The sequence below is a fragment of the Conger conger genome, chromosome 15 (genome assembly GCF_963514075.1).
Source record: "Conger conger chromosome 15, fConCon1.1, whole genome shotgun sequence".
Lineage (NCBI taxonomy): Eukaryota > Metazoa > Chordata > Actinopteri > Anguilliformes > Congridae > Conger > Conger conger.
In genome coordinates this window covers 26,857,396-26,883,884 of record NC_083774.1, presented here as the reverse complement: position 1 = coordinate 26,883,884, position 26,489 = coordinate 26,857,396, and the positions used below count along the sequence as shown (strand labels likewise).

At 45.9% G+C, this 26,489-nt stretch overlaps 1 protein-coding gene across 1 annotated transcript in view; it reads left to right on the top strand.

The window, feature by feature from the left end:
* LOC133111098 (zinc finger protein ZFPM1-like) overlaps positions 1 to 24,595 on the top strand; it is a 48,111-nt gene extending 23,516 nt beyond the window's left edge. Inside the window, exons 4-10 of the mRNA XM_061221253.1 lie at positions 11,361 to 11,491; positions 15,385 to 15,487; positions 15,648 to 15,845; positions 18,888 to 19,100; positions 19,644 to 19,874; positions 20,458 to 22,314; positions 22,373 to 24,595. Of these exons, the coding sequence (XP_061077237.1) occupies positions 11,361 to 11,491; positions 15,385 to 15,487; positions 15,648 to 15,845; positions 18,888 to 19,100; positions 19,644 to 19,874; positions 20,458 to 22,314; positions 22,373 to 22,533 (2,894 nt within the window). The 3' untranslated portion in view covers positions 22,534 to 24,595. The remainder of the gene's footprint in view (positions 1 to 11,360; positions 11,492 to 15,384; positions 15,488 to 15,647; positions 15,846 to 18,887; positions 19,101 to 19,643; positions 19,875 to 20,457; positions 22,315 to 22,372) is intronic.
* Positions 24,596 to 26,489: the final 1,894 nt, after the last annotated feature.

The following is a 26,489-nucleotide window of genomic DNA, read 5'->3' as shown; positions in this document are numbered from 1 at the left end:
ATATTAATTGCTGTGTGGTTTCTGGTTGATGGCAGCACAATGATGTTGGTGTGATGGTCTTTTTCCTGCCAAGGGAGAGGGAGAGGGTGGGTGAGAAAGATGGAGCAGGGGGGAGAGAGAGGGAGATAGCCCTTCTATCAGCACTGGCCCAGGCTCTGTCTTTATCAGGAGTGTGATTGGCAAAAGGGAAACTTTGACCAGTCGGAATTTTTTTCTTATCATCAGGACCCCCCCCCCCCCCCCCCTTGCCCCCACTCCTCACCTCTCTGTCAACATGCACAGCCTACACACACACACACACACACACGGACACACACACACACACACACACACACACACACACACACAGACACACAGCCTTTTCTTGCCTGCCCAAACTTCCATTAACTTGTTTCTTTCTTTATATTTAGTGCTGGTTCCCCTTGATTCCTTTGAAATTTTAAAACTATGATAATTGTTTTTAGGTTGTATATATCTTATAATATTGTATTTCATTATATATGTTTAATGTTATTTAGTATAATAGTATTAGTATAGTATATAATATTTTGTGTCATTATTATAATAATTCTTATTGTAATATATTATATATTATTTGGTATTTTACCTTTTTACCATTTTCTTTTATTGTCCTATTACATTTTGATTATTGTTTCACTTAAGCAAATATGCTTTTAAACATCAGTTCACCTTAACCCTCTGATTATGTTTGGGGTCAATTTGACCCCATAGTGTTTGACATCTCTTTACCTTTTTTTCATCTTGATACTTTTTAAAATTTTAGATTTTGTTGGGATTAAATAGTAAACATGCATAATGTGCTGTGCTGGGTCCCTCTGTAACTGTATAAATTGTCAGAAAATATGAATTATCTCAGATCTCAGGATGATTCTGCTGGCACTTTCCCATACAGGTGCCAAACGTTCACTTACTGTGCCTTAGGCTCTAAAATTTAATTTGAATATTTATGGATAAAATGCTAGTCAGTTTGGAGACAATAAGGAGGCGACACACAATGTGTCGATTTTTCTATTACAATAATCTTGTGTTTATTTAAACAGTTGGGCTCAATTTGACCCCAAATGTAAAACCGGTAATAGAATCTTACGAATCTTAAAAAGTTATTCACTTCTTACCTTCTGAAATTCACTCATTTTCTTTTTGTTAATTTAGATTTATTTTATTCATGCCTTTTGTATATTTCTTTATAAATCTGTGATCTTATCATGCAAACACTGAGCTAATCTTCACTAATCTGCAAATTTTTTTTAAATATTTAGTGGCCAGTACATGCAGTATGAGTGTTTACTACTTTTGAGACCTCAATAGTGCACTGAAAATGATTAAAAAGTATGTTATCCATCATCAGAGGATGTTTACAGTATTTATCCAATTGAATTTTGATGTGTGGGTTATTTGTAAATTAGAACATAATGTAAAAATAAACTATATTAATAATGAAAAAAAAGAATAAGATGAATAGCGTGAATGCAAATTACTACTTGTGTTTATGTGCCAGTCAATAGTTGGCCACTATTATGCTTTTTCACTCTTTGTCTACTTTTGCTACAGTTGGGCATTCTAATGGCTGAAAATGTTCCTGTTGATTTGTTGTTGTTCTGTTGCAGTTTATTGTGCAGTAATGCTGATGTAGGAAGTAGAGCCACAATTTCCTTGAGTGTCTGCATGCACCATAAAAAATAGTTCCAAATTAAAATTTCCAAATTAAAAATAAGTTTAACGCGATGAAATGCGGACCCTTGCCCGACTGAACCCTGCTATAATCTCCCTATACAGCTACTGGTCACAGTCTGTACTGGCATGGTCTGGATTCATAAGAAATTGTTCCAAATTCAAAACAAAAGTTTAAATACTATTTATTTTGAAGTATAACTGTATACAGAGAGTGGCATGGATGGTGCAGTGGGTAGCACTGCCGCCTCACATGTTCTCCCTGTGTCTGCGTGGGTTTCCTCCGGGTACTTCGGTTTCCTCCCACAGTCCAGAGACTTGCAGGTTAGGCTGATTGGAGAGTCTAAATTGCCCGTAGGTATGAGTGTGTGAGAAAATGGTGTGTGTGCCCTGCGATGGACTGGCGACCTGTCCAGGGTGTATTCCTGCCTTTGCCCAATGCATGCTGGGATAGGCTCCAGCCCCCCTGTGACTCTGTTCAGGATAAGCGGGTTAAGATAATGGATGGATGGATGGAACTGTATACAGCGCAATCTGCTTTCAAGTTACCTGAAGTATATTATCTTGCTTTAGACCACGTGCGGTCCAATATCCTTCATTGCACATAAAAACAAAAATTGATTTAAGACTGAAATCCTCTCTCAAAGCACAGTGAATTTATCGCTTTCAATGGCGGCTGATTGGCATATAAGTTTTGGGAAAGAGCTGGGAAGCTTGATACAGCAAAATGGCTTTTAATCTCTACCGTGTCATACTGCATGATATGCAAATAAATTATGAAGGGGAAAAAAATTATCTTCAAACTGACCTTGCTGGCTGGAGGGGTTGATATTTTCTCTCGGCTTAAAACTATCATATGAAAATGGCCATTGCGCTAATCTCTCAGACTCCAGACTGTAGCTTCTCGCCTCTGGACCCTGTTCTTTTCCCTCCATATCAGGATTCCCACACATCACATTTAGCATTATATGAACTACAACAACAATAATGGTTAAAATACAACAGCAAGCAGTGTTCTTTGCATGTGTAAGTAATGTTTTGCATTTTTAGGAACATTTTCTCCCCTAGAGAGACCAGAACTATGAGTCACCCCTGAACTGAAGGTAATGCAAATCAGCCAATCAAATTCTTTACTTTTTAATAGAGCTCTGGCCATCAGCTCTGAGTGTCAGAGTGGGTCTGCACCAATGGGAGCCGAGCATTCATGCAAAAAACAAAAACAAAAAAAAAACAGAGAAGTCTCTCCCCTTCTGATTACAAGAGATAAACTGATTACTCGTAATATTATTGTTAAGGATCATTGCATTCCTGGACATGCAAACAATTACCATATTACTGTGAAAAGGAAGCGTTTGTTTACTTTTCTGTCGAGTAACTTCCTTGTAACCCAAACTGCCAATCAGCCCAACCCGTTCTCTGTAAGTTCGCAGAAGGCCGCCAATAGTTGCTGTGCAGAAACCCAACTGTGTAGCTGCAGCACCTGAGGAAATGATGGCAGAAATAAATTCAGTGTTGGCATCCAAGTTGGCATGTGTATCGCAGGGGTTCATGGTGTGAGCTGAATGAACCTGAAAACCAGCCCGATTCTGGCTGTTCAGTGGCGAAGTGGAGCTCTGGCGGAGGTCTTGTCATGTCCTCATCAGTTTTTGACCGATGTTCTACCAGGTCCTCAGGAGGTTATTACTGCGTTCCAATATCCAGAACATGGGGCTCATCCGTGTACCATCATGTGGTTTCTGAACTGAATGGGCCACACAGCAGCCCTTATCAACTGGTATTTTACACACATTACTGGCTTTCTGAACACTGTGATGGACATGATATTCCAGGTCTTTGCCTAAACACAAACACACTGCCGTGGAGTATCCCTCTTTCCTGTCTTTAGAGACAGTAAGAGGGAGATAGTCGGAGGGAGGCTTGTGTGTAACATTTATATTCAAAATATTAATATTAAAACTGTAGAATTAATATTTTTTCTGTGTAAAAGACAATGGGACAGTCTTCTCTATATATCTTGCTGGGACTTGGGGCGTAGGGGGAAGTTGTGTTGTGCGTTTTTATGTGGAACTGCACTGGTTCTCAGTAACTGTAACTGTAATGCAAATGGCCTCCGTTAGGAGTGAAGGCCTGTGCGTTGGCAGGTAGGACAGCTGTTATCAGGGTCATAACGGGGCCAGCAGCTTTCACACCGTGAAATACCTCCAACTCACCCACCCCACACCAGACTCTGTCCTGATGAACGACAGGGGAGGGAGAGAGGGAGGGAGGGAGGAAAGGAAGCAGAGAGTGTGTGAGACTAGGTTGAACTGGTTTAGGGTTAGGGTTAAAGTTAAAGGAGTGGAAAAGCTGTTAGTGTTATATCTGGCCAATCTTGTTTCAGTGTTACACCTTAGCATATTGTAGCTATTATAATCTGATATTACTGTTCCCGCTTATATATACCTTCATATACCTGTTATATTTTATGACTGTACTTGTTATAGTGTTATACATTGATGTAGCTTTTTAGTGTTATTACTGTACCTGTTAGTGTTTTACCTTAATATGCCTGTGATGCTATATTACTATTTGTATTAGTGTTAGACTGTGCCTCACATAAATCGGCAGACCAGATTTCAGAGCAAAGCTCAGTTCTCAAACCTTCAGTTATGAGGGTTGTTGGGAAAAGTATGTTTTCTCTGTGGAAAAAGAATCCTCCTCATTGACCACACCTTCTTCCCTGGGCCCTAGAGGAAGTGCAGGCGTTTGGAGCGGGAGAGTGAGGCGGGGGGGTTCTGTGTGTGCGACACACTGATCCCAGCAGCCGAGTGCATCTTCATTCCCTCTCTGGCCTCTGTGTGCCAGGTGTGAGCTTGTGTGCACATGGGTGTTGTTCACGTACGCCCGAGAGAGCACTGGGGGAAACGTTGAAGTTTGATTGACTGTTAGATACACACAGGCCCTGAAGATTGGGAGCACAGCTGCTGTTTGACTCTGCTGTCAGTTTGTGTGGTTCATATCATTGGTGTGTGTGTGTGTGTGTGTGTGTCTGTGTGTGTGGGCATGCGCATGTACATGCACATATATGTGTGTGTGTGTACATGTGTGCATATGTGTGTGCATGTTTGTGTTTGTATGTATGTGTGTGTGTTTTTGTTTATGTGCATGTGCGTGCCTGTGTGTGGTGTGTGTGTGTGCATGTGCGTGTGGTGTGTGTGAATATGTGTGTGTGAATATGTGTGTGTGCATATGTGTGTGTGTGAATATGTGTGTGCGTGTGTATGCGCATTTGCGTGTGTGTGTGTGAATATGTGTGTGCGTGTGTATGCGCGTGTGCATGTGTGGTGTGTGTGTGTATGTGTAAATATGTGTGTGTGTGTGCGCGTGTGTGGTGTGTGTGAATATGTGTGTGCGTGTGTATGCGCGTGTGCGTGTGTGGTGTGTTTGTCTGTGAATATGTGTGTGTATGCGTGTGTGCCTGTGTGTGCGTGAGTGTGCGTGCGTGTGTCTGTGAGCGTGTGTGTGTGTGTGTGTGAGTGTGCGTGCGCGTGCGATCAGGGTCAGGGTGGATCCACATGCCTGCGTACCTGCATGCATGCCCATATTTGGCCGTGTGCCTGCTCTTTTATGAGGAGTCGTTGCGAGCGTGGAGGTGGCACGCTGCTGTGCGATTGTGACTCTGCGGACTCTCTGGAGTAATAAGCTATGAGGAATAACGAGTCCGGTCAGGAGCCTGATCACTATCTGTGTGATGAGGGTCTGAATGGAGTTCACTGCCTGTGATCACAGACTGCCGCTGAAGCAGAGTCCCTCAGCACTCATTTAAGCACCAAAACCAGCAGGTGGATTGATCTGTGCGCTAATCTAATGAGTTTCCTAATCGGCTCTCTTCAGTCTCAGTCTTTCAGCCTCTCTCTCTCTCACTCACCCCCTCCCTATCTCTTTCTTTCACATCCCCCCTCTATCTCTTTCTCTCTCTCACTAACTCACTCCTTCTCACTAACTTACTCTCTCCCTTATTCTTTCTTTCTCTCTTGCCCACCTCTTCTCTCTTTCTCTCCAGCCTCCTTCCACCCCCCTCTCTCTTTCCTACCTCTCCTACTCTCTCTGTCTCCTCTGTTCTTTCTCAAATTCAAATTCTAAATGCTTTAATGGCATGACAGGATACAGCTTATGCTGTAAGAAACGAACATATAAAGAACATGCACCATTGAACACATGAACATATACACTCACTGAGCAATTTATCAGATAGACCCGTACACCAGCTTGCAAATGCAAATATCTAATCAGCCAATCGTGTGGCAGCAACTAAATGCATAAAAGCATGCAGATTTGGTTAAGAGGTTCAGCTGTTGTTCAGACCAAATGTCAGAATGGGGAAAAAATTAAATATAAGTGACTTTGACTGTGGAATGATTGTTGGTGTCAGACAGGATGGTTTGAGTATCTAAAAAACTGCTGATCTCCTGTGATTTTCACACAAAGCTGTCTCTAGAGTTTGCAGAGAATGGTGTAAAAAACTGAAAATTTCCAGTGAGCAGCAGTTCTGTGGGCAGCAACGTGTTGTTAATGAGAGCGGTCTGAGGAGAAGGGCCAGACTGGTCAAAGCTGAGAGGAAGGTGACGGTAACTCAAATAACCACACATTACAACAGTGGGTTGCATCTCTGAACACGCTTCAAACCTACAAGTGGATAGGCTACAGCAGCAGAAGACCAAGAAGTAAAAAAAATAAGTCCAATGTATACCTAATAAAATGCTCAATGAGTCTAAGTATATGGATATACAGTTAACAAACAATATAGGCCTAGCAAAATAGGCTCACTAGTTTCTCCTTTCTCTCTCTCTCTCTTTCTCTCTCACTCTCTGTGACTGCAGTAGTGGAGATCTTGAGTTTCATTTCATTCTGCCTGTACAATGGTGTCACTTTGTTTTATTCACTCTGCTGTTAGTGCATTTATCTGCATAGCCTCACTTTTCATCGGATGCGCATACAGAGGCTCTTATACGCCACACTGTGAACATGGTGTCAGCTACAGACACTCTTATACACCACACTGTGAACATGGTGTCAGCTACAGACACTGTTATACACCACACTGTGAACATGGTGTCAACTACAGACACTGTTATACACATTACATTACATTATATTAATGGCATTTGGCAGACGCTCTTATCCAGAGCGACGTACAACAAAGTGCATAGCCATAACCAGGGATAAGTGCGCTGAAAGACCCTAGAGGGAAGTACATTTTCAACTGCTACCTGCACAACAAGGACCAGGGTCTATTTGAAAAAAAAAAAATTTTCTTTTTTTTTTAACAAACAAAGCAAAAGTATGACCAAAACTAGCCAAACACTGCTTACCTAGCCATACTGATACACAAAAAAGTACATCACAGAAAGACAACAATTAAGGTTCACAGGGAGGTAGGGAGGGACGGGGAGAGGTGCTTCACCACACTGTGTGGTGCACACCACACTTTGAACATGCTCTCAGCTACAGACACTGTTATACACCACACTGTGAACATGGTGTCAGCTACAGACACTGTTATACACCACACTGTGAACATGGTGTCAGCTACAGACACTGTTATACACCACACTGTGAACATGGTGTCAGCTACAGACACTGTTATACACCACACTGTGCACATGCTCTCAGCTACAGACACTGTTATACACCACACTGTGAACATGCTCTCAGCTACAGACACTGTTATACACCACACTGTGACATGCTCTCAGCTACAGACACTGTTATACACCACACTGTGAACATGCTCTCAGCTACAGACACTGTTATACACCACACTGTGAACATGCTCTCAGCTACAGACACTGTTATACACCACACTGTGAACCTTGTGTCAGCTACAGACACTGTTAAAACACCACACTGTGAACATGCTCTCAGCTACAGACACTGTTATACACCACACTGTGAACATGGTGTCAGCTACATACACTGTTATACACCACACTGTGAACCTGGTGTCAGCTACAGACACTGTTATACACCACACTGTGAACATGCTCTCAGCTACAGACACTGTTATACACCACACTGTGAACATGCCCTCAGCTACAGACACTGTTATCGACTGCATTGCGACCATGCAGTCATCTACAGGCACTGTTGTAGATCACTCTGCGACTGTGCTGTCAGTTATTCTGTTATTCAAAACACCCTCCCTTACCTTTATATCCAGACCACCTCCCACCGTTAACCACATTTCAGCCACATGGCGATCATCTTAATCATTCATTAAGAGAATAAGGATGAATGAATGAACTTAGTCACTCAGAGTATAACTATTCACAGCTTTACCTAGGCCTCTTTTTCCCCTCCGTGCAGAGAATGCCAAGAAACATTTTGTAATTCTTTTATTTTATTGTTATGATGAGATGATTCTGAAGGTCCCTTTTTCAATATGTGTGAGATGGAGAGAGAGAGAGAGAGAGAGAACACACACATCCATGTACATACAACTACACACATACACACTTGCACAGAAGCAGTGGAAGGGTCGTCGTGGAGAATATCTCGTTATTTTATCCTGTTTATTTATTTGGCACACTCCCTGATCAGGGCTGAGGAGGCGAGCGTTTGAAGATAAAAGTTCGGAATGGAGAGCAGAATGGCAAATTATTCATGCAAATTCCTGAAAGGGGCTTCGTAAACAGCAGTAAATGTCATTGATAAAGTCCGGTGGACGAGTGTCCGATTAGCTCACCGCCGTCTTATCTGCGTGTGGGAGGGAAAATGGAAATGAATCGTTCTCTCAAATGACAGGGGTGCCATGTGGCAGGTGCCCATTTTTGTGTGTTCCTGAATTCACCTGCCGTGTTTGGGGAAAAGTCGGGTGATATTCAAAATTTGAACAGGAAAATTGGGATCTCGTGAATAGGTATACAGTATTTTTATTTTTTTTGTCACCTGTTGTCACTTAATAATTCCACACACCTTATTTAGAATTTTTAAACCACTTGATTTTATACATGGCTGATTAGCGGAATGGTAGGTTGCAGACATTGATGGATTGGAAAAATAAATCTGTCCCACACCAATTGTTGCCATTAAACATTGTACGCAACAGCTCAGAAGACATCAACAGAGAACAGAGAACGTCTCCTCTGTCCATTTGGGGAATGTGAGTTTTCCTCTTGTAAATGGCATCTGCAACTGCTATAATAGGTTTTGCATTCAAGTAAACGGAATTCAAAAGTAAAGTTCTGGAATGTGTAGTTGCGTCTACGATAAAACTATAAAACCAGCAAAACCACATGCAGTGAAATGGCTTATATGAGCCACTCCAGTGTGGCATCTGAATGATTCACAGCACAGAAACATCCATGGTAAAGGTGAAGCTTTGTGAAACTTAGTGTGTGTAAACCATACTCTCTGTAACACTCTGTAACCCGGGGTGTGCCCCAGGGCTCCGTATTCGGACCACTTTACCTTTAACTTCCTTCAGTTAAACAATTAAAAGTTTTGCTCATTGCTCCTGCTAGCCAAACTCTAAATGTATATTGATGGTAAGACTAGTCAAGGCAGTTGAAAACCTTGAAGTCTCACATTGCGCCCTGCTGTTTTTTGACCCCCTGGAAAAAATCTGGTCAAAACTGTTCTAATCTGAGAAATATTGCTTCCCTTTGACCTTCATTATCCACCTCTGCTGCCGATTGCATAATTCATGCTTTTGTTATCTCAGAGCTTGACTTCTGCAATCCTCTACTCTACTGTCTCCCTAACACCCTACTGAACATACTCCAACACTGCTGCCAGAATGTTGAACGTGAAGATGAAATGTGTTCACGATTGTTCAGACCCGGGTCCGTATTGAGGCACGTTCAGGTGTGTTCAGAAGTGTTCGTACCTGCCGGACCCCACCTCCTACCAGGTAGTCTGTATGCTGGCGGCGACACGGTGGTAATTAAAGCAGAGCTGGAGAGGGCTGAGGTGAGGCTGCAGGTTAAACCCCCTCTATTAGCACCGGTCGCAGAGCGGGGCTGATAAAGACGGTCGATAGCTTTGCAGTGATCCGCTCGTTCCATAGCAATGGCGGCCCTCCCAAAATCAATTAGCCCACATAGAGCAGGTAGCTTGGCCGTTGCCCTGGGGAGTACGGAGCATGCCCAGATAGGCCACTCCTGCTGCACGTGCTCAGTAGGTGGCAGGGATTGTTCCTCCCGTGAGGCTGTGCATGTGAGCTCATTTGCATATTGAGTGACTGGATCGATTAAGGGCTTTCTGTGGGATTAAGCGTTCAGTTTGGTGAAACGTTTGGAGTGAGAAAAACCAATATGATACACAACAATATAGACCACATTCACCTCTGTGTGCGTGTGCATGTCAGTATTTGTCTATTCCTGCACTGACTATGTTATCAAAGGCAAACACCTTTATCCTTGCACAATTTGGTTACTGATGGTGGTGATTGGAGAGTCCATTGATAATGGGGTCAGGTGACCGAGGCTGGCCAATGAGGGCCTGCAGACAGGGCACGGATGGGCCGATTAGATTAGAGCACCTGAACAGAAGGCTGATTAAGGCCTGCAGCCACAGGACTGTGGACTTTGACCCAGAGAGGCAGAGAGAAAGAGCTAGAGTGAGAGAGCGAGTGAGAGTGTGAGCGAAAGAGGGAAATAGCCCCCCTCCTCGACCTTCGTCTTTCCTGTCAGGACAGTTGTCTCGGGCGTTGGTGGTCTTTGGTGGTGACTGGTGCCCGGAGGATAGATGACTGTTGGATCGGAGTACACCTTCACCGTTTGGGGGTCTGGATGGGCTGGATGGGCCATCAATGTGGTGGTCCAGGATGGTTTCTCGCTTATGGGACAGTAAAATGTGGGTTTGGATAGCGCCTTTTGAATGGAAATCCTGGAACAGCTCGACCAATCACATTTGTTGGTAACAACAAATATAACATTGTATTACATTTACCAGGTTCTCTAATCCAGTATGATTTAGACAGATTATATTTTTCACTAATGGCTAGATATTTTACTGACGCCATTTGGGCCAAATACCAAAGAGAAGAGATGATAATTGTTACAAATTGACATGAAGCTGGTCGAATGAGGAAACTTGCGGAATATGCTTGCTGTTATAGCCAGTGACTTTAAGGATATTGCGATGCCAATTTAGTTCAGTTTTATTGCAGTTAATTTTCCCTGACCACCTCATTTTCCCAGACTACAATGTCTGGCATTTGAACAGTTGTGGACAAGAGAGAAGTTGATTATGGAAAGTTTTGTTAAAATGAATAGGAAGTTGCAGGAGAAATATATTTTCTTGATATCATTATTTTATAATTATTTTATTTTACTGTATACTTTTTACATGCAAAATGTAAAATTTGGATCAAAATGTCCTTTTACAGTGTTTTTCATATGGTGCCCAATTGACCAGCAGGGGTCGCTAGATAGCAATATGTGTGCGACCACATCCAACCCTATTCCCTGCGCAACGCAATCGCCAATTGCATGTTTCTCTATGGAGCCACTGGCCACAGTCAGCAGTGGCAAGGTCCAGGCTCATCCATGAACCACAGTGTTGTGCGTTAAGACCTGGAAGTGCTGTAAAAATCTTCCTGTATCTGGACCCTAATACCATGCTACATGGGTGGTGGGTGGTGGCGGGTGGAGGCACGTGTTGCTGATGCCGTTGCTCTCTTTTAGACGAACTCCGGCTGAGCAGCGTGGGAGGAGGCAGGAGGATCCTCGCCCGAAAGGACCTGCCGACTGACACCACCTGGGGCCCTTACAGTGAGGGCCACAGCAGACCCCCGACAGGAGGGCGAGAGGAAGAGGTGAGGATGTGAGAGAGTGTGTGTGCGCGTAAATGGTTGGCATTTATATAGCGCCTTTATCTAAAGCGCTGTACAATTGATGCTTCTCATTCACCCATTCATACACACACTCACACACCGACGGCGATTGACCACCTTGTCAGGAGCATTTAGGGGTTAGGTGTCTTGCTCAGGGACACTTCGACACAGCCCGGGTGGGGGATCGAACCGGCAACCCTCCGACTGCCAGACGACTGCTCTTACTGCCTGAGCCGTGTCGCCCCACCCCCCACGTGTGTCTGTTTGTGTGTGTGTATGCAAGCATGTGTTTGTTTGTGTGTGTGTGTACAAGTAACTGTGTTTGTGTGTCTGTGTGTCTCTGAGTATGTGTGTGCACATTGGTCCTTTTGTGTTTCTGCGTGTGCCAGTATCTGTGTGTGTGTGTCTGTGTGAGCTTGGGCATCCGTGTGTGTGTGTGTGTATATGTGCATATGAGTGTTGCACTCTCCACCCATGTTCTGTGGAAGTGAAGCCATAGGCCGCGGTGGAACTGAAGGCGTTATCACTCCAAATGCCTTTTTATCCTGTTATGGAAACAAGCTGCCTAATCCCATATAATCTCCAGGAAAAGTCACCAGATCACACCAGCCACCCATAGCTTTCAAACACACATTTCGGGAGGGATAGCCCTTCACCCCTGTCCTCTCTCCCCTCTACCAGTCTCCTGGCCCACTCCCTGTGAAGGTCAGGTGAAGGGGATTTGGCTCTCTGGTGAAACAGTGATGCCTCTTGCATAGGTTAATCATACAACTCTCCATTTTCACTGAAACTGTGAGAGAATGAGGTAGAGAGACTGAGAGAAACCAACAAAAACAACATTACATTACCTATTGGGAAACTCAAACAAAAAAATCTAAGCAAATTGACATGTTATTCAGCCTTAACTGAGAATACACTGTGATAGACTACCTGACCACAGTGAAAAATCATACGCTGAGAAGAAACAGAGACGGAGAGACGGCAGAGATTGGCTCGGAGCAGCAAGCTATTTATGCCACTCCACGAGAGCCCACCAAACTCGGCTTTGGCAGAGCCGGGAAGTGAAGATTGCATCAAGGTCCGCTAATTTAGCATCAATATTATTATTGATGTTGCTGTTATTATTATTATTATTATTATTATTATTGTATAGCCTACTGACTGTTTGCAATGTCGTTACCACAATTCTGTTTGTATTAATGCTGTTTGTATTCATGTTTCTGTGTGTACACTGGCAATATTTACTAATGTATTTCATGCCACTAAAGCATTTTGAATTTAAATTTGATTAAGAGACAAAAGAAAAGGAAAACAGGGAGAGCGGGAGAACTGGTAGAAGGGAAAAATGGGGAGAAGAGGAGAAGAGGAGAGAGAAAATGCAGAGAGGGGGTGAGGGAAAGCAGGGAGACAGAGAAGAGAGAGAAAGCTGTGTTGTATCTCCTCTGTTCATCAGCACTCATTCATGAAGCGGTTATCTTCTGTTTGAGCATCACACGTTCATACTCATACATCTCATCTACATGCATATCATCGCACCTGGAGGATGGAGTTCTCTGGGAGGGATATGAAGTGTGTGTGTGTGTGTGTGTGTGTGTGCACGAGTGCACGAGTGTGAGTGTACAACAGTCTCAGTGAGTGCATGTGTGTTTGGTGGCATGTGTACGTGAGCATAAGAATCCAGCATAAGAATATTGGCGTATAGGGATCCAGGTGGTTTTTTGTTCTGTTGTTGAGCCCTGGGATATAATGTGACACAGCCTGGTAGTACACAGACAAACACCCTCATCTTACCTGGTTGTGGGATGTCGACAGAGAGACGGATCAGGGTTTTTTAATGTGATGTTTATTTAGGTGATGTATCTTTATTGAACAGGTAGCTAGGTTCAGCAGGTGAGTTTTTTTGGAACATGTGGGTTTCTATTCAATAATTGTAATTTGAATCATGAGACCGTCAAATGAAAGAATTGAATTGAATTTGTATGCTGGTTGTAGTAGTCTGAGAAGTGAGGGGGGGGGGGGAGGGGCTTTTAGACATCACTGAGGGTGGGGCGGGGGTGGGCAGGCAGCACTTGGTATGAGGCACAGAAGTAGGGTTGGGGTGAAGGTAGGGCAGTAATATTGGATGGAATAATTAGATTGGCTTGCCTCGGCAGCAGTGTGGGGATCTGGCAGATCAAAGTCTGGCTGTGCTGATTAATGTTCATTCATTAATAATCTGCATCCGTCTTTTGCTATTTATGGATTTGATGTCGCTTGGACTAAAAGCATCTACTGAATGACTGAAACGTAAATGTAAAATGTACAATGTAAATGTAAATATAATGAGGGGCTGGGTGAGAGTCTGGCTCTGGGTCCCAGTAGGTCAGACTCCTCACTCTCTTCTACCAGAGCACTGCAGCAATGGGAGACCACAGCGCATACTGGGATAGATACAGTTACTGTATCTCTCTCTCTCTCTCTCTCTCACTCTTTATGTGTGTGTGTGTGTGTGTGTGTGTGTTTTAGGGACAGAGTGAGAGAAAGTGTGTGAATGAAAGGGAAAGTTGTGTTTCCATACAGTATGACGCTGGGTGAATTATTGACTTTGTTGTAATGATTTATTGTAATGATTTATTATTTCATTTATTCTTATTGCCATTCACAATATCTGAAAGTGCTTTAAAAGGTGTGCACAGAGGGTGTACCTCAAGGTGTGTCCCATACCATGTGCATGCGTCTACATTCACATCTGTTCTGCAGTACTTTACTTAGTCAAATTATGGAGTGATGTTTTTTTCAATATTTGTCCTCTCACAAGTATGGACAACAGGAGTCTCCATTTATGCACATTTCTGATAGCTGCCACCTAGTGGTTCATGAGGGATCTGCATGTCAAAGCTGAGTTGCGTCAGTTTGGTAAGGAACATTTTCTCCCGGTTTGTAAATGAAATGCAGACATACAGGTACATGGGCATTGGTTGATTCTCATGGGTCAGGATGAGTTGGTTTCTGTGCATTTAAGGTCTTAGTTTCTGTGCATTTGTGGTCCCAGAGACGTCGTACTGTATCTGCTGTCCAGTTTGTCTTGTATGCAAATAGTAGTTATTCAGTTGGTGTGATCGCAGAGGAGCAGATTGAATAAAACCATCAGTTTTATTCAATCTGTATGTGTCTGCAAATGTGAGCATGTCCGTGAGTGTTTTTCATGTTTATATCTGTGTGTGTGACTGCCCGCATGTTTGTGTGTTCTGAATGTGTGTGTGTGTTTGTCGTTTGTGTGTGTTTGTCACTTGTGTGTGCTTGTCCCTTGTGTATTGCTATTTCCATAGCAAAGTCAGACTACATTTTCCTCTTTTATCTCAAAATAAATAACAAGCCCAAGTCTCATTATATGAGGCTGAATCAAATTAGCAGCAGCTCGCAGTGCTCATGGCTGCAGATTGAGTTTCAAATGAAAAACAATAGAAGAGTTATCTCCCAATCAGTGCGTGTCCCCCATGAAACACAACACCCCGAGCCCACAGACTGAACCCTAAACCTCGGCCCTCCACATGGTCAGCCCCTCCATCCTAGTACACAATAATATTTATATATTTATGTATACTGTCTAGTCTTTGGACTGGAGCGGTTCATTCTTTTTTTAAGTCTGTGAATAAAATAAATAAATAAATAATAATTATTATATTAAACGCATGTCCTGTCCCCTGGTCACACAGTACTATGAGAGCTTTGGCAGAGCTTTGGCTTCTGATGTCTGACTGCTGCCCTCTAGTGGAGGGTGCCACAACTAATGAAACTTCACGCGTAGAAGTGTTATTCCCGATGGAGTCATTTCCTATAGAGTTGTAGGATTCCTGGACTGACTCTGCTATGCGTGTGTGTTTGTGTGTTTATAGGTACCTGATTTGACTCGAATTGGCACAGACACAGAGCTCTGGTTGAAGAAACTTCCTGTTACCTCCAGCCACTCAGAGGCCAACTGTACCGTCTACAGCCAAGGTATTGCCAACAGACACTCGCTGACATTCATAGACACTCTGAACCACACACAGGCGCACACACACACACACACACACACACACACACACACACACACACACACACATACACACACACTCTCTCTCTCCCAGAGCCTCAGGTCGTACTCTGTCCCCCCCAGGTGAGGAGCTGTACTGTAAGCTAACTAAGGCTGTCCAGGCGGGTGAAAGCTTACTGGTCAGGCTTCCTGAACCCAGACCCACTGAGACCCACAATGCACCAGTGAAGGAGGAGGAGCCTGAACACCCACACCCTGAGATCCATCTCCTCCCTCAGCAGGCTGGCATGGCAGCCATCTTGGCCACCGCTGTTATCAACAGTGAGTCTCCAGCCCTTTTCTATTGTGTGTGTGAGTGTTTGTGTATGGACACAATAGATGGTATTGCCAATTAAGCTGCATGATCAGCTTCAACGGTAATACTTTTCTGAAGTTGAGAGTGCTGTAACCATTGATTGATCTTCTCCTTCAAAATTCTTAGATTTCTCTATTTACTTTGTAAGCTCATATAGACAGATACATATCCGCAAAACTCTTGTGTCAGGGAATTGAGTGCATTTCCTCTTTTAGCGGCTCTGCTGGAAAGATAATCATCTGCACTTGTATCAGAATGAAAGTGTTCATCCACCATGTTCACACTCTAAGAGCCCTCATAATGTTCACATTCCCATTACATTACATTACATTAATGGCATTTGGCAGACGCTCTTATCCAGAGCAACATACAGTTGATTAGACTAAGCAGGAGACAATCCTCCCCTGGAGCAATGCAGGGCTAAGGGCTTGCTAAAGGGCCCAACGGCTGTGTGGATCTTATTGTGGCTACACCGGGATTAGAACCACCGACCTTGCGGGTCCCAGTCATTTACCTTAACCACTACGCTACAGGCTGCCCCATCACCCCATCCCATCACCAAAAGAGTCCTCACAATGTTCACACCCCCATCACCATAAGAGTCCTCATAATGTTCACACTCCCATCACCATAAGAGTCCTCACAATGTTCACACACCCATTACCATAAGAAGCTTTACAATGTTCACACTGCCAACACCAGGCATGTCTTCACAATGTTCACACTCGCATCATCATAAGTCTTCATATTCACGTCACTACAAAACAGTGTTGTAGTTGAATCAAGTCTGAGTCCAAGTTCCAGTCACCAGATGTGAGTCAGTCAAGTCTGAGTCAAGTCTCCGTTAGGCAAGTCTGGGCCAAGTCATCAAGGTTGAGTCTGAGTCAAGTTCCAAGTTTGGCAAAAATGAGACAGCTGTCACCACAAAATAACTTCATTAATTGATACCTATATGTACATACTCTCAAAGAAAGTTGAGTTGATAAACAAGAAATGGGTCTAAATATCAATATTAAGACATATTGCAAAAAAAATAACAACTGCGAGACCTTGTCTCCAATTTCCCAGTCCAAATTAAGTCAATGCTTGAGTCCGAGTTCCCACAGAAGAGCTACTGTAGGCAGTGGCAGTCTGATGCTCTGGGCAATGTTCTGCTGGGAAACCTTGGGTCCTGGCATTCATGTGGATTTTCCTTTAACACGTACCACCAACCTAAACATTGTTGCAGACCAAGTGCTTGGTACATGGCAACAGTGCTCATGGCAGCGTCCCCTCTTTCAGCAGGATAATGGACTCTGCCACCCCAGGCAGGTGGTTTTAATGTTGTGGATGATTGGTGTACTTTATTAACTGATACGTATACATATCGTAGAGGCATTGCCTGACAGACGTTTACATCAAGAAATGGGCCATAGTATTTTATGAGAAATGATTACCTATTGCAAAAAAATATTGATGAACTGCAAGATCTAGCTCAGATTTCCGAGTCCAAGTAAAGTCAATGCTTGAGTCCAAGTCATGAGTTCTCAAGTCCGATTCGACTCATGAAACCCGACTTGAGTACTACAACACTGCTGCAACAGTCTTCATGGTGTTTGCAGTCACGTCATCATAAGAGCCTTCATGTTCACACTAACATAGCATCACTGTCAGTCTTCACTGCGTTCTACAGTCACGCCACAATAAGAGTCTGCGTTGCATTCTACAGACGTCACAATAAGAGTCTTCACCGCATTCTACAGACGTTACAATCAGAGTCTTCACCGCATTCTACAGACGTCACAATAAGAGTCTTCACTGCATTCTACAGACGTTACAATCAGAGTCTTCACCGCATTCTACAGACGTCACAATAAGAGTCTTCACCGCATTCTACAGACGTTACAATCAGAGTCTTCACCGCATTCTACAGACGTTACAATAAGAGTCTTCACCGCATTCTACAGACGTCACAATAAGAGTCTTCACCGCATTCTACAGACGTTACAATAAGAGTCTTCACCACATTCTACAGATGTCACAATAAGAGGCTTTATCGCATTCAACAGTCGGGCCAGAATAAGAGTCTTAATTAAAGCGACGGGATGAAAGGTTGATGAATCACCATAAATTAACCTGAGGAATAAAAGCCCATCATTCACATTCCCGTCCGCCCCTGCACGACCAGGTAATTACATCCCAGAGACTTCCTTATCTGAGCGGCCCAGGACAGCGGCCCTGACACTAGATCATCTCGATTACCCCGCCTCTCGCTCTCCCGACCTCCGCTCGCGTGTTGCCATGGAGATGATGGAATGATTGCGGAAGCGCTCGTCATTCCGGTATCGCGTGATCACGCAGCTCCGTATTAGCATGATAAGGTGTCAGGGCAGTAGGTGGGAGCAGTGGAATTATTTGATTTATTCATTTATTTGTGTTATTTATTTATTTTTATCACCGTCATTATTAATAACTGTTGTAGTGCTGGCAGTAACAGTAGTGGTGTTGTCATTATTATAAGAAATGTGTTGATTTTGTTTTGCTGAGAGATTTAACAGACACCTTTGACCATACTTGCTTAGACCGTGAGACATTAATTGCAGTTACAAAGTCAATGTCAGATATTATCTAAAGAAGTTGTTGCCAACCCTGTTCCCGGAGATCTGCCATCGTGTAGGTTTTCAATTCAACCCTAATTTGGCAGACCTGATTCTACTAATTAGCAGCTCAATGAGATCTCTAGCTGCTGAATGAGGTGTGCTTTGTTAGGGTTGAAATGAAAACAGGGCCGTCCAGGGGAAGCCTCCAGTGAAAGGCCTGGGAACCACTGAACTAGAGTATACAAATTCGTAGATTTAGAAGCTGAAGTGCGGTACAGGAGAGGACGTAAAACCAGATATTAGCATGTGATGAAGAAAAAAGAGTCTGATGACTGCTTCTTCCCACATTGAGCTTGACTTGTGGTCCTCGTGTTCAAACTGCACTGTGATTGGTTCACTCATGCGGTTGCTCTCATGTGATTGGTCCAGAGGACATCTTCCCATGTAAGGCTTGTGGGATCTGGTACCGGAGCGAGCGGAACCTGCAGGCCCACCTGCAGTACTACTGCGCCAGCCGAAAACAGGACCCCGCCTCACCGCCCCCGTCAGAGCCCCCCAGCGAGCTCGTCTGCCCCCTGGCCCACTGCAGCAAGAGCTGCCGCAGTCCCGGCACCCTGGAGACGCACGCCCGCACACACAGCGGTGAGCCTGTCGCTGCATTTGTCCTGAATAAAATACATCATTGTTTTGGGTTTAGATGCTTCTCTGTGCTCGATTGACCTGGTCCATTTAAGCCAACCAAGAGGACCAGAAGTTTTTGACACAAAATTTCTCAGGTTCCAGTACAGCAGACAAACAGTAAAGCATAAACACATATTTCAGTCCAAAACAATTAGCTTTTTCACCCAAGTGTCTGAGGGTCACTTTTGAGTTTCCATTGTCAAGTTGTGTTGTAAAGTTCCATTGAGGAGTTCCTTTGAGTTCTGTCTCAGCTTCTTTACAGCGTCCATGTTGCTGGATTGTGTTTTATGGAGACAGCGCTTATTTTGGGTTGTATATGAGATTCAGAACCGCCCATTCCAGCTATCAAGGCATTTACCTTAAGCTATCAACAGCTGTCAACGGCACAGCCCATGCAGATTGTTTACATTTTCTCTGGATGTTTTTTTTTTGTTTCCCGGTGTGTGTCTGTGTGTGTGTGTGTGTGTGTGTGTGTGTCTGGCCCTGTCTGTCTCTGTCTCTCAGGTGAGCGGCCCTTCATGTGTCTGGTCTGCCAGTCTGCATTCACCACCAAAGCCACCTGCGAGCGGCACCTGAAGGTGCACACGGACACGCACAGCGGCGCGTGCAACGCCTGCGGCTTCGTCTCCGGCACACGGGACGGCCTCTCCAGCCACCTGGTCACCCGCCACATGGCCTGCCAGGGCGAGGGCTCCTCCCCTGGCCCCGCCCTGCCCCCGCTGCTGCTGAAGACAGGTAACAGCACAGCATGCTGGGTAACGTCCCTGTCTGAGCCCAGAGCATTTTGGGTAACCAAAACGAAAGTTCTGGAAATTGACTGAAGTTGACAAATCAATGAATCTGTATTTAATCTACATTATGTGATGTGTGTATTCATTTCATGCTTTTATATTAAATACCTTCAAGTTACTCTGGAAGAGAAGTGCTGGTTTTACACCCTCCCTTTATCTGGGAGTCAGTTGTGAAGCCAATCTGGCCAATCAGTAGCAGTAATTTCCCGGGAGAAAAGAAAACCAGGGCTGGATCTGGATTTGAAGGCTGCAGTTGATGATCCCTACTCTAGAATGTGTGTTCCATACATAGTCACTATATAACCCTGTAGGTTTTCATTTCAATCCACACCTGGTTAGCAGCTAGACAAGATGAATGAGGTGGGATTTGTGAGATTTGGAGTGAAAACCTACAGGACCGTACATCTCCAAGAAAATGGTTGGGCCGCCCTGATATAAAAGGCTGTCCTAAGAACTATTAATAATAATAATAATAATAATAATAATAATATTAATAGTAATAATAGTAATTTTTGTGCTCCTGGCAGGGCTGGGTGAGGACTGTGGGGTGGTGCTGAAGTGCCAGGTGTGTGGGTTTCCCGCCGACACCATCGCCCTTCTCCAGCAGCACGTTCAGACCCACCTGAAGGTACAGAGCCCCGCCCCTCCACAGAGCCCCTCCTCCTCCGCTAGCCCTGAACCAATGAGCCTGGCCCTGCCGGACCCCGCCCCTCTTTCACGGCCCAATGGGTTGCCTGCCACGGGCAGTGGGGTCAGCTCGCCCGCCCACCCGCCCGGCGTGCGTGTAAAGGAGGAGCCGCACTCTGACTTTGAGGCTTCGCCGTCTCAAAGCCCCTCTCCCAGGAGCCTGGCTTTGGGGCCGGTGAAAGTGGAGCCCTCTAGCGGTACGCCCTGCTCCAGCCCGGGGCCACAGGGCCCCTCGCCCCAGGCCTCTGAGATTTTGGCCAAGATGACGGAGATGGTGCACACCCACCTGAGGCAGGGCCACGCCCCGACTGCGGCCGCTGGCCTCGTCCCCACCCCCGCCAGGCCTGTCCACAAGGGGGCGACGTGCTTCGAGTGCGACATCACTTTCAACAACGTCAACAACTTCTACGTCCACAAGAGGCTCTACTGCTCCAGCCGGCACCATCACGGGGACACGCCCGCTGCCCCGCCCGCTGCCCCGCCCGCAGCCCCGCCCACCGCCCCGCCCACCGCCCCGCACCCTGCCATTCCTCAGGCGAAGGAGAGGACGGAGTCGTCTCCACCCGCCATCAGGCTGAACTCACCCGGAGCCCCCGCCCCACGCGTCTCCTCGGAGTTGCAGACGAGGGCCGCTGTCGGGGACGGGAAGCCCCCCGAGGCGAAGGCGGAGGGGGCGGGGCCCCGGGAGGCCCCGTGCTCGGAGGGCGACAGCGGGGGGCGGGGGAGCGAGGCGAGCGAGGGCAGCCAGAGCCCCGGAGGCTCGGGCGAGGACGCGGGGGACGACCCCAACGGCACCTTCTGCCGCGCCTGCAACATCCGCTTCAGCCGCCACGAGAACTACACGGTGCACAAGCGCTTCTACTGCGCCTGGCGCCACCACCCGGGCAGCCCGCGCCCCCCCGCCGCCAACGCCGGCTTCCCTCCGCAGCCCGTCCGCACACGCAAGCGCAAGAAGATGTACGAGATCCACGCGGCCCGCAGCCTCGCCCTGGCCTGCTCCGCCCCCGCCCCCGCCCTCGACCCCGCCCCGGCCTCCAGCCCCTCGCCCCGCTCCGAGGGGGACGGCCCCATCGACCTCCGCAAGAGGCCCCGCCCGCAAGACCGCCCGCGACCGCCCACACCCCCCGCCCCCGCCATTTTGAACGACTACCACAAGTGCACGGCTTGCAGCATAAGCTTCAACAGCATCGAGAACTACCTGGCGCACAAGGCCTACTACTGCCCCGTCCCGCTGCAGCGACGGCCCATGCAGCCGCTGGGGAAGCTGTGCACCCTCACCTCCCCCAGAGCTGGCCCCGCGGAGCGGTTAGAGCCTCCCGCCCAAACGCGGTCGCCCAGTCACAGCCCGCCCACGCCAGGGTCCAAGGGGGTGTCTCCGAACTCCACGTCCCCCAGCCGCGCCCCGCTGGCCTGCCCCTACTGCCCTCTAGGGGGTGCCTTTGCTGGGGGGGACTTGATGGATCACTTCAGGACCGTGCACGGTCTGGTTCTGACTCGGCTGCCCCACGGCCCGTCTCCTGGCGACTTGTCGCCGAGCCGACGGAGCGAGGCCACGCCCCCCCAGGGCAGCCCTGGAACCAAGATGGAGGCCGTGAACGGGAGCTCCTCCCCCTCGTCCCCCCCCCCCGCTGAACGGAAGCCCCCACCTAACCGAAACCACTCCCCCGTCGGCCACCGCCCCGCCGACCGCTTCGCCCGCGCCTGAGGTCACGAAGGAGGCGGGGCCGAACCTGCCCCGGACCACCCCCCCCCCAGCCCACGACCACATCTCCCCCAAAGCGGCGCAGGTCTCCCCCCCGCAGAATGGTACGCCCCGCTACTGCCGGCTCTGCAACATCCGCTTCAGCAGCCTGTCCACCTTCATCGCCCACAAGAAGTACTACTGCTCCTCCCACAGCGCAGAGCACGTCAAGTGAAGCCCCGCCCCTCCGCCCGATGACAGACGGACCGTGTCAGCGGGCCTGTCCAAGGGCGGGACCTGCCGTGCCGCCTGTCACTCATCGCATTTCGTCGCCTCCATTGCCTGGTGTTCCCACTACCGTTACAAATTTGTAACAGGGGTCAAGTCTTTAATGACACTAAACCTAAATCTACCTGCACGCTTGTAAGCGTGCCCAGGGAGGCCCCGTCTCCCTGAGCTCCTGACGTGTTCCATGTCAGATATTTTGTGTTTGGGTCCTCGTTGTTCTTTATTCCACTATTTTATTTCTGATTAAGTTGAGCATTATTTGCCAGCCAAATGTTCCAAAACTTGTTAAGTCTACATCAATGTTGTGGTGTTGGGGGGGGGGGGAGAACTGCTCCCTCTAGTGGCAAAGTCCCTCCTACAGGGACTGCGTTGATGAGGTATATACTGTAAAAGTTTGCTCAGACACTGGCTCTGTCTCTGAATTGAGAAATGAGTTTTATTCCATGACTGTAGAAGCGATAAAGGGTACTTTTTATTCTTTGAACCACGATCGAGTGACTGGATTTCCACACCAAGATTCAGTCATTATGTCCTTAACTTTCGCTCAAATTTTTCTTCACACAGTTTATCACAAAAACGAACTCTCCAAACTGAGTTTGTGAAGAATCGTGCATTCACTCCTAAGTCAAGGACAATTTTCGGCTGAACCTGTGTTTCTGCTGGATGTAAAATATTTATCTTGGTCCTCACTGATTTCATGTAGACTACCTTTTTAAATGTTACTTTTTCTATTTGTTTTATTTTTAGCTTTGGAAAGATTTTTTTGTTGTGTTTTAGAAGTCTTTTTAAGACCAGTGTCAGGCTTAAGCCACTCCCCACATAGTGTCGTCCGTGTTGCTGATGATTGTCAGATTTTTTTTCTCATCATGAAATTTTATGCAAAAGGAAAATGAGAAGGGAAAATATCTGTTTTCATTTCTAATCCCCACTCGTGCACATAAACCCACACTTGTGCACATAAACCCACACATGTGCACATAAACCCACACGTGCACATAAACCCACACGCGTGCACATAAACCCACACACGTGCACACAAACCCACACACGTGCACATAAACCCACACACGTGCACATAAACCCACACACGTGCACACAAACCCACACACGTGCACACAAACCCACACGCGTGCACATAAACCCACACACGTGCACATAAACCCACACGCGTGCACATAAACCCACACACGTGCACATAAACCCACACGTGTGCACTCAAGCACGTGCACATGCACCCGCACACGTAATAAACCCTCACGTGCACTTCCCCTCACACATGTAGACCCAAACATGAATTCATACACCCACAGACATGCGCATAAGTCCTCACCCAGGCACATGCAGAGACACACCGTTTGTTTACAGATACAGTGATTCAGTTCAGCCTTCACGTAAAGCAGTCACCTCAAACAAGCCTTAAAGTGGATTCGCATAGCCACGCCTCCACCCAACGTAGCCACGCCTCCAACCAGCCACTCAAGATCCCCGCGGGAGACTCACAAAATGACCGAAGTGCTCCCCTACCTTCACCGGGAGCATATGCAGAACTGGAGACAAAAGCACTGCTCAGATGTTACTTCTGTTGACAGTGGATGGGTCCTGTTTGTTGTCTTCATTATGTTTCCGAAAGGTGCTCATTTCTACATTTTACTGGATTTACATGAACCCGTGATTATTTCCATCACACCAAAAAGCGTCATTTCCAGCAAGCGTCACTGACAGGAACCATGCACGCCTGCTGCAACAATCTTTCTAACACCTTTTTTTGCACTGTGGTTAGGTCTAGAGGCTCTTTTCTAATGTATTTATCTTTCAACAGCACTTTCCCTGTCCAAAACAACCCCTTCAAGGGCTGGCAGTACATTGGGATGTTTAATATGATCTACTCGATTATATTTCATGACACAACGTGTTTTACAAAAGATTTTAATGATTATTTTGTTTCTACAGCAGCTCCACTACACTCCTGTTCAAACTATGCATGGAGAAATAAAGCGTACTGAAGGACATGTAGAAGCTGAAATGTTTCATTTGACTCAGCAAGTCCTCTCTTGTCATTTTCCGAACTGCAAGCATGTCCATGGCCTACACAGCTGACATATTCTGCCCTGAGTACTCTGTACAGGCGGTAAACTTTGATACAATACCTGTAAAAGGGTGTCTATTCTGTTGTCTTTTCTCTTAAATGGCATATAGGACTGCGGCTAAAGTATGAAGGGACCCTATGAAGAGACCCTATGAAGAGTAATTTTTTTTACTGAATATCTCTAAAGATGAGCTTAATATGACCAGCAAATTGTTGTTTTGAGGTCTTCTTGTTGCATACATTATTCTACACTACAAGCCAATTAATGCATCGTCTGCTATCCATATAGGACTATTCGCCCTGGTGAATAGTGGAAATTGAGGACATAGAATATAGCCTATAATAACAGCTGATTTTATTCAGAAAATGTGTGCTATGCACAATACGCGCACATGCCATCTAAAATACATCCTGTTTGAAAATCATATGTATTTTTGTTTTTTATCTTTGATATTTTTTATCTTTTGAAATAGTTTAAAAAATGCAAGCTTATGTTCAAACTGTTCAGATTTACTTTGAATTATCAGGTCTTCAGGGATTTTTCAAGTTCTGTTGGAAAATCTACATTAGTAGCACTAGATGTCACTGCGGTCATTTGCAGTTGAAGCAGTTAAATGCACAGCTAGCGAACAGGCGGTGTGAGAATTGCGTGCCCAGGTGGCAGTGTCGTGTAATTTCTCCGTCTGAAGTGAACTCGGGAAAAACACAGAAGGAATGTATTTTTCAATTGCTGTCTTTAAAATCAAGCTTCTGTTTGGGGGACACGTGCATCAGAATTTTTTTTTCCAGTAATGTCTCTGGAGTAGTGTTCCATAAAACCTAAGTTGCACTTAGGCGAAAAGGAAATCTTTCCGCCGAAGAAATGTTAGAATCAAGGCTGGTCTAATTTAATTTATCAGTCAGTCTCCTGTACACGTCTGCTTAATTTGCTGCAATAGGTCAGTTTTTTTATGCAATAAACCTTCACTTGACAGTAATAACTGCAGTGGTTCTGTAGACTGACGGTGAAAGGCTGCGTTTAATCCAATTCGTTTTCTCTTCCCTTACCTTACTCCACACTGTCTACATTGACAGAGTACTCAAAGAATACGTTTAATGGTATTTTTGCACCCTTAGGACATGGTGCCAGCTGCCTCCTCCGAACGGACTGCTTTTGCCAGTGGGGTGAACACGCACTTTCCACAGTGACCATGTCTCTGTTTCGGCTCTCATTTTCTATGATTAATAAATCATAGAATACCTGGAGAGAAAAAACCAAGAGTGGGAAAAACCAGCAACACCCACCAGCTTACAATGCCCATACCCTCAAAAACGAGTTGTCCGTTTCCATCTAGAAAACCGCGGGCCCACGCGTCGCTAAGGTTGTGGAATCACGAAGAACGATGGCACAGCCATCTGAAGAAAAAAAACGGTAAAGTTTAAGTTTGCACTTTGGATTCGCAGGTTGACTGTTGCCCTTTCTGTAATTACAGGGTCAACTGGATTACGAAGGGAATATTAACGGACGGTTCTGTGAAATTCTGAACAGAATCGACAATATTGAGTTGATGTCTTCCCCACATCGGTCCCTATGGGGATGCGGTTACAGAACCCGGAGGATCTTTTTACCTGGTTAACTGGCTAGCTGGCGATTAACAGACTCCCACAGCCACGTTCTAGCGCGTGGGTCACCAACCACGGTCCTAGAGGCGCTGTATTCTGGCTTTCACCTTAAAATAGTCAACCAATTAAATCGAGCAATAGGTTAAATATGTCTGGTTTTATTGATCAATAGAATACAGGATAACTATTAGAACTAGGAGACCCTGAGGCTCCCT